This window comes from Vipera ursinii (assembly GCF_947247035.1).
Source record: "Vipera ursinii genome assembly, chromosome: 1".
Taxonomy (NCBI): domain Eukaryota; kingdom Metazoa; phylum Chordata; class Lepidosauria; order Squamata; family Viperidae; genus Vipera; species Vipera ursinii.
Window position 1 is genome coordinate 195418049 of NC_139512.1, and position 13548 is coordinate 195431596.

At 36.6% G+C, this 13548-nt stretch overlaps 1 protein-coding gene across 2 annotated transcripts in view; it reads right to left on the bottom strand.

Moving 5' to 3' along the window:
* The window catches only part of VPS54 (VPS54 subunit of GARP complex), a 56012-nt gene that overhangs the window by 41112 nt on the left and 1352 nt on the right, over positions 1-13548 (bottom strand). Inside the window, exons 2-5 of one of the 2 annotated variants that reach the window (XM_083369570.1) lie at positions 12491-12601; positions 3756-3917; positions 1510-1751; positions 41-119 (exon numbers count right to left, since the gene is read on the bottom strand). In XM_083369570.1, the coding sequence (XP_083225696.1) occupies positions 41-119; positions 1510-1751; positions 3756-3891 (457 nt within the window). In that variant the 5' untranslated portion in view covers positions 3892-3917; positions 12491-12601. Of the gene's footprint in view, positions 1-40; positions 120-1509; positions 1752-3755; positions 3918-12490; positions 12741-13548 lie in introns of those variants that run through there. The other variant, XM_083369571.1, reaches the window with a different exon arrangement.

The window sequence follows — 13548 nt, forward strand, 5'->3', positions numbered from 1 at the left end:
TGACAGATAGTGATAAAAAAAAATAAAAACAGAAACTTACCATGAGTATGTAACAATGTCCTATCAAAAGTATCTTTAGGAGGACAAATACTCTTACATTTCTCATGAATCTTCTCTTTCTAAAAAAAGAAATCAGATAAAGAAAATGCTTGGTATGAAAATGATGAACATTTTTCTAATATGTTACGTTTCTTACCCAAGAAGAAACCTTTGTCAAAAATTCACTGGCAAAATGGAGTGTAAGCTATATAGTAGTATGGTATCTACAGTATAATTAAGAATTAAAATCCTATTAATTACTATAAACCAATGATTTTAAAATTATCTCCATACTACTCATTCTAATTTTATCATTTACAAAGCAGTAGAGCCAATTCATTCAATGAATTAGGTGCAATTCAATCTGGCTTGATTATCTGGGAGGAGTTTGACCTTGTTGGTCCTGGTAGTGGGCAGGGTCCTTGTGACTGTTGAAATCATTGATTTATAGTAATTAATAAGATTTTAATTCTTAATTATACTGTAGATACCATACTACTATATAGGTTGTATCACTGTTTTAGATGCATATCCCTCCTGGTTAGCTAAGGCCTACCTAGAGGCAATATGTGGTTGGGATTCGCATTGGAAAATTCCTCTTTGAGAAAGGGGATGGTGCTACTGGCTCCTAAGGAAGCAAGCAATGGTCGCTCCCTTCTCAAGGGGTCATTGCTTGACCCAACTAGTTTGGACAATTTCTTCCAGTGTCTAACCTTCCCTTTTTGGAGATGATTTTAGAGAAGGTGGTAGCACAGCAACTCCAGTGAACTTTGGAATATTATCTGGACCCCTTTCAACTGGGATTCAGATTTGGGAATGGCACTAAGACAGCATTGATCACACTTCTAGATGATCTCTAGTGGGAGTAAGATGGGGTAATGTGTCCATCATTGCTCTTTCTGACCTTTCAGCAGCCTTCAATAGTATTGATCATGGTAATCTTTTTGAACTGCTTCAAAAATTGGGCAGGGTGGCACCGTGTTGTTCTGGTTCTCCCACTTCTTCCGAAGCCAGTTCTGATGAGTGCTGATCCAGTGGGAGAGGTTCAGCTTCGATTTAATTCTAGGAAGATTGAATGGCTCTCGCCTCTAAGACCCTGTGGTTCTGGAGACTTCCCATCTCTTATTCTGGAAAGGGCTACACTACCCCAGACGGCAACTGGGCCTTCTGCTTCAAGATCAGGTTGCAGCTGTGGCTAGGAGGGCCTTTACACAACTAAAATGTGTGCCAGTTGTAACCATTCATAGACTGTGTCAGCAGTTATCGATACTTTTGGTATCTATATATTATAATCTAAATTTATTATCATTACAAGGATTCATCTTTGCAGGTTGGCTCCTTTCACGGTTCTACATTATTTGGATTAAATAATTTGAAGATACCAGGAAGTCCATTTGAAGTTTAGTAATAATTAAATTCAAATAGCAAATGTCGATAAGCTTAGTGTACAGACATGCAACTTATTTTTACCTGAACAACTTCCCGTTGGTATGTTACAAAATGTTCCTTGTTGATTTGTGGGAGGTAGAGTGAAGGCACGATTTCAATGTCCACAAAATCCTGTCCCCATGTTTTTGTAAAGAAATCAGATTCCCTTTTTGTTAATCGAGGATCATTTAGTGCTGCTGGGAGATTTACTTTGGAATGATAAATAGTCCATCGATGTTGATCAACAACTAAAGATGGACTGCCACATAAGCTACTAGGATCGCCTGCAAGACAAAAAAAAATCTAATCATGGAATACGATCTAGTAAAATAATGTTTTCCATAAACTTACAATTATTCTAAAGGCTGATTGTACAATTAAATCATACAAGCCAGTATTTAAACAATTAGTAGAGGAAGATAATGTATTAGCTGGATGTATAGGTATTTGAATTTACAGTGGTTCACTACATTCTTGAAACAAGAAGAGTAAGCATATTCTTCTTGGTTTTATGAATGTTATTAGTATTCATAGAAGAATAGAAAATCATGAACACTTTGATACTCTCCATGATGTGGCAAATAAGTCTGTATCCAGAAGGTAACCTGAGATATCATTAAAAACATACTTTGTGAATCCTAAAAATAAAAAACTGCACCCACTGCAATATTTTACAACAGCAAAGCCATTATAGTTTGCTGATTTCCCATATCAAATAATAGCAGAGTTCATTGGCAGGGAAGAAAGAAATATTTCTGCCCCATTCATTACCCAGATAGCACAGAATCAAGATGGACCTATTCCTGCCAAAAACTTTTTTAAATAATAGTACAAAAATGTTATGTTTGTTAATTTCTAAACCCTGATTTACTGGCTCAACTGCAAGTTGTATTTCTGCCAATAATTTGGAAACTTATTTTTCTAATAACATTAATGTTTCTAAGAATTTTTATGGGACTGAAGCCCAAAGCAAGAAATAAATAAGCAAGATTTAGAAAGCCCGTGTCTTTACTAATTTACTATTTAAAATATTCTTTATTAATTTACCTATGAAATAACAGAGTATTTTGAAAATGGCCTATGTATTGTCATATACATTTGAAAGCTGCCTCCATTTACTTTCAAAAGTTAAGGATTAGCAAATGATGTTTTCTTCTACTGGTAAAAACTGTTGTTGTTAATTACCATCTCTACCAGGCCAAATTATATATAGATAGGACAGTGATTTGTCTACTCTCCATTTCTTGCCAGTAAAAACGACTGGTACAGTTGTACACACATTCTAAGATTGTTTAATTTATATTTAAATTATTTGTCTTGTCTTCCAATTTTCATTCATTTCAAATTGGCTGAATCTAGAATATTCTTATTATATACAAGTGATATACCATTGTCAATAAAGCAGTTATGTTTACATATAATTTTTCAGTAAGTTATTATAAAATACTAGGCAAGTCATATATTTTCAATATTTCACTATTATTCTGCATTCCTCAAGTTCTTGGGTAACTTGGAAATTTATGTCATTTAATCTATACCAAATAGTTCTAAAGCTATAATTTATTTTATACCAAGAAAATTATTCTCATCACTCATCAGATATTGAACTCAAATACACTGACTCAGTTGACCAATCTGGATTTGAGTTTTAACCTCTGAATTAGTGTATTTTGTACTTTTGCAACCTCTCGTTATGCCAGATATCCTACCTGAGTTTCTGAAAGATGATTCCCTTCAGCTGAATGCAGAACTTGTTACCAAGCATTCAGTTTGGAGTATTAGGTATTCTGATATTTCTTGTCAGGTTATTTGTAAATTCTCCAAAAGAATTGACATTTATTATCAAAAACCTAGGTCTCTCTGTAAACTCCTTTCCACTCAGAGCTATTGCCAGGCAAAATCTATTCTTGAATGTTAATTCACAACAATTGAGTAGTGTTGCTCTGAAAACTTACTTCTTAACACATCTCTGCTTAATTTTTAATTTTATCACTGACAATTAGCTGGATAATTTGATTGTTCTCAGATAACTATTATTCTTAAGAATATATTTTGCTGATGCTGATATCTATCATCCATCCATCTATCTATCTATCTATCTATCTATCTATCTATCTATCTATCTATCTATCTATCTATCTATCTATCTCTCTATCTCTAATATGCTATTCCTTAAGATACTACCACTCTATTTGATAAATGAAAAAATAATCCAACTATCCTTTTGAAAAACAAACAAACAAACAAACAAAGCAACCCAGTTTAAACATCCAAACTTGTGTTTCTACCTGTGGGTTCCTTGGGGCACACATCCGGTAGCGTGCACACTGGTCGAAAACATTTGGAAGAATCCATTTCCTTTTTAAAGAAAGCATCACTGTTCTTTGATTGAGGCACTGGTGAAGACCGGTGGCTTGAGGCCATTGCATAAAATTACTACTGGATAAATACTGGATTAAAATATATGTATATTTATTTAAGCATGTCCAAACATTATAAGAGAATAATAAAATATATAGCAGTTATAAGTGGAAAACATTTACAGCAAGAGTAACTAAAAATAATTGTATGTTACCAATGACTGTATGAAATGTCACATCATTTTATCAATACCTCACAAAAAATTAAACCAAACCTTAATTAACGAATTATTACTTCAACCAAATGCTAAAGGACATATACAGTTGAGGTAGTCCTCGATTTACAACCATTCGTTTAGAGACTGAAAAAAGTAACTTATGACTGTTTTCCACACTGATCATTGTAATATCCCAAGGGCACGTGATCACAATTTGGACATTTGGCAATTGACATGTACTTATGACAACTGTGATCCCCTTTGGCAACCTTCTGACAAGCCAAGGCAATAGGGAAGCCTAGGTTCACCTAACAACCAGGTCACTAACTGAAAAACTGCAGTGATTCACTTAACACCAGTGGCAAGAAAGGTCATAAAATGGGGCAAAACTCACTTAACAAATAGCCCACTTAGCAACAGAAATTTTGGGCTCAATTGTGGTTGTTAAGTCGAGGACTACCTGTACACCGCAATGCTTTACGAGTGACTGTGGGAAAGAGAGAAAAGGAATGATAATGAATAGTTGGGATGGATTAATCTGATAAGAGTGCTTTCCTAAATCTCCAATAATATCTTTTTCTCCAAGTTACCTGAAAGCATCTTCAAACTCTATTCCCAGCCTCAGTCCTATTTTTTTTTTAAATGAACTTCGCTTCTTGCATCTTTTTGTTTTGCTAATTTAATTCGGTCCATCATTTCATACCCTTCCTTATCACCAGTTATATTCCCTTCGCTTGCATTTTAGTCACCTTTCTTTCCCTTCCGTTTGCAGAAGAGATCTGAGGGAAAGAACTCCCGCTTGTAACTGTTCCTCTTTAGAAAATGTGGAACTTCTCCGAGAAGCTCCTCTGTCTTAAGAAATCTGAAGCTGACCATAAGGCTCGCAAATCAAAGTGCAGGCTGAATCCACCATTAGCAGCAGAAGTAGCATAAAGAAGCAAAGGCTGCCTCACATGTAAAGTTGTACTCATGGCTAATATCTTCCTCCTAAATAGGAGTTTTGCAAGAGCCTCTCTAATTAACTGAACCTGAGCTTGGGTAATTTATGACTGTGCCCAGACCTAATCTCAAAACTATCCTGTCTGTCCCGTAGTCTACAACAGGGGTCTTCAAACTCAGCCCTTTTATGACTCATGGACTTCAACTCCCAGAATTCCTCAGCCAGTGTGCCTGGCTGAGGAATTCTGGGAGTTGAAGTCCATGAGTCATAAAAGGGCCGAGTTTGAAGACCCCTGGTCTACAAGATCGGTGGACTTTCTTTGGACATTGCCTTTGAACAGACACTCTGATGAAGACTGCCTTCAGTCAGTCTCTAGTTCTGCCAGCCAATCAATAATGCAAGCAGATGTGGCTCCGTTTGATGCAAATCAAAAGACAGGAAAAGACAGGTAGAATACAATCTCAGAAGGAATTTGGTAAAATAAAATACTTTATATTGCAACTTTTTCATTCTCTTTCCTCATTCTTTTCTTACCAAAGATCCAACAAGGGAGATACAAAATGGAATAATAAATATAAATGTTTGGACATCACCTCACTACCTTCAAGAGAAAAGGGCCTCGGAAATGTACTGCAAAATGAAGCTACACTAAATTATTCATTGCTAACAGCTATTTGTGTGCAGCAATAATTTAGAATCTTATGGATAATTAACTTCAATAAGCCACTGCATCTGTCAAGATAATAGCTGGTTCACATATTAGAAAAACAATCATCCAAACAATTCTTTCAAAAGCACCAGTTCTAAAAAAATTAAATTACATCAAGAACTGCAATATCCACATTTTCTAAAAACTAGGCCTGAAATCCAGAAAAATCCAAAATCCGTCATGCTAAATCAGACATGTCAAACACAAGGCCCAGGGGCCGGATGCGGCCCACAAAGTGGTTTCATGTGGCCCGCGAAGCCATCCTGGAAACAGTGAGGGAACAGCCCCCACTGCCTTGGCCCTGGCCCAGAGACCCTCCTTCTGCCAGAGACCCTCAGATCTGTCCCACTCCTGCCTAGGCCCCCATAGGCACCCTTGATGCGAACGATGTAGAGCTAGCCACGCCCACCCAGTAGGCCATACACACTCTAGTCACGCCCACCCAGTAGGCCACGCCCACCCAGGCCACACCCACCTGTCCCCTTGAGGGCAACCGCAATGCTGATGCGGCCCTCAATGAAATTGAGTTTGACACCCCTGTGCTAAATCAATAGAAAAAAATCTTGTACAGGTAGTCCTTACACTTACAACCACAATTGAGCCCAAAATTTCTGTTGCTAAGCAAGACAGTTAAGTGAGTTTTGCCCATTTTCTAACCTTTCTTGCCACAGTTTTAAGCAAATCACTACAGTTAACTTAGTAACATGTTTGTTAAGTGAATTTGGCTTCTCCATTGACTTTGCCTGTCAAAATGTGCAACTGTCATAAACGCATGCCAGAATTTTGATCACATGACCATGAGGATGCTGCAAAGCTTGTATGAAAAACATCACTTTTTTTGTAAATTGGAATGGTCATTGAACAAATGGTTAAGTCAAGAACTACCTGTATTTGTTCACTCTTTACCGGAAAAGCACTAGCTTCAGAATCATATGCACTTTAAGGGACAGAATAATGTCACAGTACAGTACAGCAACAGTACTGTTGCTCTTTTGCTTGTTTGGAAGAATTCGTTTCAGGTCAGCACCAATTTAGCTGGCACTAAGGAAAGCTATCAAACCCTCTCTAGAGTGTGCTGCTAGGACAGTGTGTGACTAGGAAGTAAATATTCATATTGAATGTTTACTTTTCTTCCTGCCCCACTTATTTTAATTTTACTTTTTGCAGTCAATTCAGGGCTTTTCTGAAATTGAGTAGCATATAAAAGGTAAAGGTTCCCCCGCACATGCATGCTAGACGTTTCCGACTCTAGGGGCCGGTGCCCATCTCCATTTCAAAGCCGAAGAGCCAGCGCTTGTCCAAGGACGTCTCCGTGGTCATGTGGCCGGCATGACTAGACACCAAAGGCGCACGGAACGCTGTTACCTTCCCCCCGTAGTGGTCCCTATTTGTCTACTTGCATTTTTACGTGCTTTCAACTGCTAGGTTGGCAGAAGCTGGGACGAGTAACAGGCGCTCACTCTGCTACGCGGCACTCGGGATTCGACCCGCCAAACTGCCGACCTTCTGATCGACAAGCTCAGCGTCCTAACCCACTGAGCCACCGTGTCCCTTTGAGTAGCATATATTGAGTAGCCTTTCAGAAATACATGCATGCATACTGTTTGTAGGTAATTACTGAATTAGTTTAATAACCACAGCTTTCTTTATGGTCCAGGCACATTTAGTAGGAATAAACAGACTTTTAAATAACTAAGCTAAAGCTTAAATAGCTCACAACCCAAACTTTTAATTATATTCCTAACAAATCACGGTGAAGCCCATATACAAGATGTGCATTGTCCATCTGGGTTCCTCAAAATCAATTGTTAATGATATCTAATTCTGTTCCTAAACTAAGTAAAGTTTTAAATTTAATTATCAGATGTTGATAAGGGGTTAGACAAGAGCAAACAAGAGCTATATTGATCCAGAGAAAGCAAAACTATCATTGATCAGCCAAAGGGCAGGTTACAGGGCAGGTAGCAGACTATTCTGCTATTTATCAGAGAACATGACTCTTAGGTTACAACAATTTCACTGGCAATTGGTCCTTTCAAAGTCCAACATATTAACAACAAGAAAAAAGTAAAGGAAACTGTAGGTCCACTGAAGAGAGAAGATGGCAAGGAAATAACAGGCAACAGGGAGAAAGCAGAGCTGCTTAACTCATACTTTGCATCAGTCTGCACACAAAAAGAAACTACAGCCCAACATACAAAAGAAACCACTGCAAAAGACAAACTAGAAACAAAAATTAAAATAAGCAAGAAAATGGTAAGAGAACACCTATCCGACTTTGATGAATATAAATCACCGGGACCCAACAGATTACATCCCAGAGTTCTGAAGAAGGTGGCAGATGTTATCTCAGAACCACTGCACCACATCTTTCATAAATCCTGGAGCACAGGGAAAGTACCCGAAGATTGGAAAAGGGCTGATGTGGTTCCCATCTTCAAGAAAGGAAAAAAAATGGGACTCAGGAAATTACAGACAATCAGTTTAACATCAATACCTAGGAAGATCCTAGAAAAGGTAATCAAAAAACACATCTGTGAACAACTAGAAGCAAACAAAGTTATAACTGGTAGCCAGCACGGGTTTGTTAAAAACAGATCATGCCAAACCAATCTTATTTCATTCTTTGATAAAGTGAGTAAACTAGTAGATCAGTGGAATGCTATGGACATAGTATATTTAGATTTCAGTAAGGCATTTGATAAAGTAGACAACCTACTCCTTGGTAAGCTAGAAAAAGGTGGAATAGACAACATCACCACCAGATGGATCTGTAGCTGGCTGGCAAACCGTACTCAACAAGTAGTCCTCAATGGCACTACATTCACATGGAGAGAAGTAAGCAATGGGGTACCACAAGGTTCCATCTTAGGCCCAGTACTCTGCAATATCTTCATCAATGACTTAGATGAGGGAATTGAAGGGGAACTCATCAAATTTGCAGATGACACCAAACTGGCAGGAATAGCCAACACCCCAGAAGACAAACTCAGGATCCAAAAAGATCTTGACAAACTTGAACAATGGGCCCTCTCCAACAAAATGATTGTCAATGTGGAGAAAAGCAAAGTTTTACATTTAGGCAGGAAAACTCAAAGGTACAGATTGGGCGAGACCTGGCTTAAAAACAGTAACCGTGAGTGGGACCTTGGAGTCCTAGTGGATGATCACTTGACTATGAGCCAGCGATGTGTAGCAGCAGCCAAAGAAGCTAATACAATCCTGGGTTGTATTAACAGAGGCATAGAATCACGATCATGCAAAGTATTGGTACCGCTTTATAAAACCTTATTAAGACCACACTTGGAATACTGCAGCCAATTTTAGTCACTATATCACCAAAAAGATATTGAGAGTTTGGGAAAATATCAGAAAAGAGCAACTAAGATGAATAAAGCCCTGGAGACTAAAACATATGAAGAATGCCTGCAGGACTTGGGTTTGGCTAGTTTAAAGAAAAGAAGAAATAGGGGAGACATAATAGCAGTATTCCAGTATTTGAGGGGCTGCCACCAAGAAGAAGGGGTCACGTTATTCACCAAAGCACCAGAGGGAAGGACATGAAACTATGGTTGGAAACTGATCAAAGTGAGAAGCAACCTGGAATTAAGGAGAAATTTTCTAACAGTGAGGACAATTAACCAGTGGAACAGCTTGCCTCCAGAAATCATGGGCGCTCCATCACTGGAGATTTTGAAGAAGAGGCTAGACAGTCACTTGTCTGAGATGGTATAGGTCCTCCTGCTTGAGCAGGGGGCTGGACTAGAAGACCTCCAAGGTCCCTTCCAGCTCTATTCTATTCCATCTATAAAATCTGATGCTTCTTTGACGTAGGCTACTTAAAAACCCTATTTTCCTATATGACCGTGTGAGATTTTTAAAATTGTTAATAGAGACACTTCTTTCTCATCCCTTTTGGGTTGTGTGTCTGTACTGTCTATCTACTAGTAAGCAAAAGAAAAAAAATCAAACAGGAATTTGGCTTTTAAGGTATTTGTTTGAAGGGATTTAAAATGGTGGATATTTGTTTCCTATTTATCTTACTTTTTATGTTCATTCATAATTTCAGTTTGCATTTTAATATACTGAAAGATGCTTGTAGTAGAAAGATAGGCTCTACATTTAGTAATAAATCAATTATTACAAGATTAACAATATCTGAAAACATTTCAGTATTTTGTGTACTTACTTACTTTGAGGATGGATTACTCTAGTTCAGATATATTGAGGCAATAGGATTTTATCAGTCCCTAATTGCTCAGTTCTGGTATTTGGTCATTTCCTCCCATTTTTGGCTCTGTACCTATATGATGCACTTCACAACCTTGTATGTAAATGACAATGGCAACTAATCCTTTCTTTCCTGTTACAAACCTCTTCTTCACTTTGGAAAGATCTAATGTTTTTGCTGCAGTGTTTCATATGAAAAGTGTTGACTGTGTATTTGTTGAATTCTTTCTAAAGAGTTATACTTGATCATTTCCCAGATGTATTGCGATTTTGACTTTTGGATAGCCAGCCAAATGCTTATAAATCTCTATATCTCATTCTTTCTTTAACTATATATTCTTAACTACTAATTCCTTGAAAATGTCCACTGCATGTATGCCTCTTTTGCAGATTAATACAGGACAACATTAAATTTGGTATGTAGAAGTTCTGCATTTTCTTCTGGTAGTCAAATGTAAGTATGTTGAATAAACGCTCATTTCTGCAGCTTCATTAATGCTAATTAACATTAATTGCTGAACCCAACAGTTTTGAATATTTTTTTTTATTAGTCTCCAATCTCCTTTTCTGTTAAAGTGGTAAATAAGGTTCAGAAGACCCTGGCCGAAATGGGCTAACTGGATTCTGTGTAAGCCAGGTCTCAGGCCTGGTTATAACTACCAAAAATGCATTGATTGGGTTTGTGGATCATGGCGACATGATTTCAATTTCAGTACTTGGCAACTGGCCCACATTTACGAGGGTTGCAGTGTCTTGTTTGTGATTTGCAATTGTTCTAGCTGGCTTCAACAAGCAAAATCATTTGGGGAAGCTGGATTCACTTAACAACTATGTGATTCATTTAAAAATTGCATGATTTGACTGTGGTGATTTGTTTAATGACCATAGGAAAAATGAAAATAAAATCAGGTCCAGTCATTTAATGACCCACTTTACAACTACATCGACTTGTAATGCAAATTCTAATCCCAATTATGGTTGTAAGCAAGGACTACTTGTAAATTAAAATAGAAATAGCACTTAGACTTAGCACTTCATACTGTTTTACATCACTCTCTAAGCAGTTTATAGTTAGCATATTGCCCCCAACAATCTGGTTCCTCATTTTACCCACCTCAGAAGGAAGGAAGGCTGAGTCAACCTTGAGCTGGTGAGAACCGAACTGCTGGCAGTCGGCAGAATTAGCCTGCAATACTGCATTCTAACCACTGCGCCACCACGGCTTATATACTTTCTATTCTATTTTAAAAAATTAAATGTAAATATAAACATAAAACAATTAAAAAGTATTTCCCAGAAGTAGTTCAATGTTTAACACAAATCTGCTACTTTCTGAATCAGGCATATCAAACTCATGTCACGTGACGTCGTGTGACATATCGCGACTTTTTCCCCATTGCTGGCAATGGGGTGGGTGTGGTTTCAGAGTGATGCATCCAGCCCATGGGCCGGCAGTTTGACATGCCTCTTCTAAATAGTTTTTGGCTATTCTTTGGGCACCGTTTGTTAATTTCTCAAGGGAAAAAATAATTTTTCCCATCAGTTTTATGAATTTTTCTTAACCATTGATATTAATCAATTTATTTATTTATTTATTTTTGGGACTTATATGCCGCCCTATCTCCCGAAGGACTGAGGGCAGCTAACAACAATAAAACACAATAATACAAATGCTAAAAAAGATTAAACTAACAAGCCCCAATGATAAAATGGTAAAATATTAAAAAATATTTTAATGAAGATGATTGTACTTGAACAAACAAGTTAGAAGAAATATTTTAATTGGAGGGAATGTTTTGTTTTTGTTTTTTTAAGGAGGTAATAGAAGGCTATTGCTATGTGAGAAGCTATATATTGTGTAGTATTTTAGATCAGCAGTCCCCAAACTTTGTGGCTGAGCTGGAGAGGAAGCGGGGAACCAGGCCGGGTTAGTGGCGGGCGGTGTGCACATGCGCAGCTCGACTTGCACGAGCGCATGTGTGCACTGGCCCACTGCTCACACTGCCCGATTGCAAATAGGCCACGGCCTGGTAGTGGGCTGCAGCCCAGAGGTTGGGGACCTCTGTTTTAGATTAAATTTATGTGTTATTATGTAATTTACAATGCTTTAACTTTAAATGTTAGATATTTTCCCTATGGTTCTATGTGATAAAGAAACAATTCTGATTGTTTTCATCTTCATTTAAACAACTTGGTTTCTAGGCATTTATCATAACAATTAGCTTAAGTCATAGTGTTTTTCATATATATATGTATGTCTTCTACTTTATTAAAAATAAGTTGCTAAAAAGATCAACTCTAAAAATGTATAACTGTATGGAATACTTTGGAATTTGTGACATTTATGGCTGTCTAGTTCAAGAGATGCTCATTTATGATCATAGAGGAAATTACCCTTGAAACTAAAAATAAAGATTAAGTCAGGAAGTTATTTAAACTTGTGTTTGTACATTTTATTTTAAGTATACACAGTTTTAGCACATTATTAATATCTACTGGGTATGAGAGAATACTGACCACAATCTATAAGTACTTGACAAATGAAAAAACCACTTAATTTGCATACCTTAACAACAGTATTCCAAGAAGATTCCAGTAAGGCAGACCTCATATCTCTTCCAGTTTCATTTATTAAAAAAATCACAAGACTATAATATACATGACTGTTTTTCAAGTTCTAAACAAAAAAAGCATATAGAAAAAAGTATCAAATTATTAATTCCAAATTTAAAATACTAATTTAAAAAGCAAAGGTATAATTTAAAGACTGCATATAATATAATTTCTTGTAACTTGTTAAACTAAACTTTTTCCTTTTGATAAGGCAGGATGGTTACTTCAAGTTCTGTGTAATGTATGCAGTTCCATTGTACCTATAGATTTCTTACTGTTTCTTAAAATATAATTAAGAATTTTATTGTAAAACCATTCATGATACACACCAAGATGGATGCTAACATTTAATATTTTTTTAAAAAATATCAAAAGTAATAAAGGAACAAGTTTGATGCTGCCATTGAAAAGACAGCATTTTACAAAGAATTATCAGGAACATTTAATATATTAACCATACACAAAAAGTAAAACAAAAAGCAAAGAAGCAAAATAAATAATAGGTTGAAAACATGTCTTAAATGTTTCCTTTACAATTTCTGACTTTTTCAACTAAGGAAGTAAAATCCTGAAAATAAATCATTTTAATTTAAATGATTTGTCCATGGCAGTTTTTAACCGTACTTCTCATAAGAGGGATGAAACATGGGCACCTGTCACATAACTTGCATTTAAAACACAATGCAGGAACATACTGTATGTTTACATCTAGGATATTTCTAAAGGATGCCAGTTTCCCTTCCAAGACAATCTACAAATATTACCATTCCAACCCCCATGACTTGTGACATATATCAGAAAATAAGTCCATTAGAAAAAAATTCTGTGATGCTATTTGACAGCAAAGAAAAATACTGCATGTAATGTCACTCAGTATGACTTAATTTTGCCACTGATCCAGAAGCAACCATAAAAGCCTTTTAAAATGTTAATCAAATTTATGAAAGTCAATGTATCAATCAGTATTATTTTATAAATTAGTGTAATATAACTGTAATTAATTCACACCTA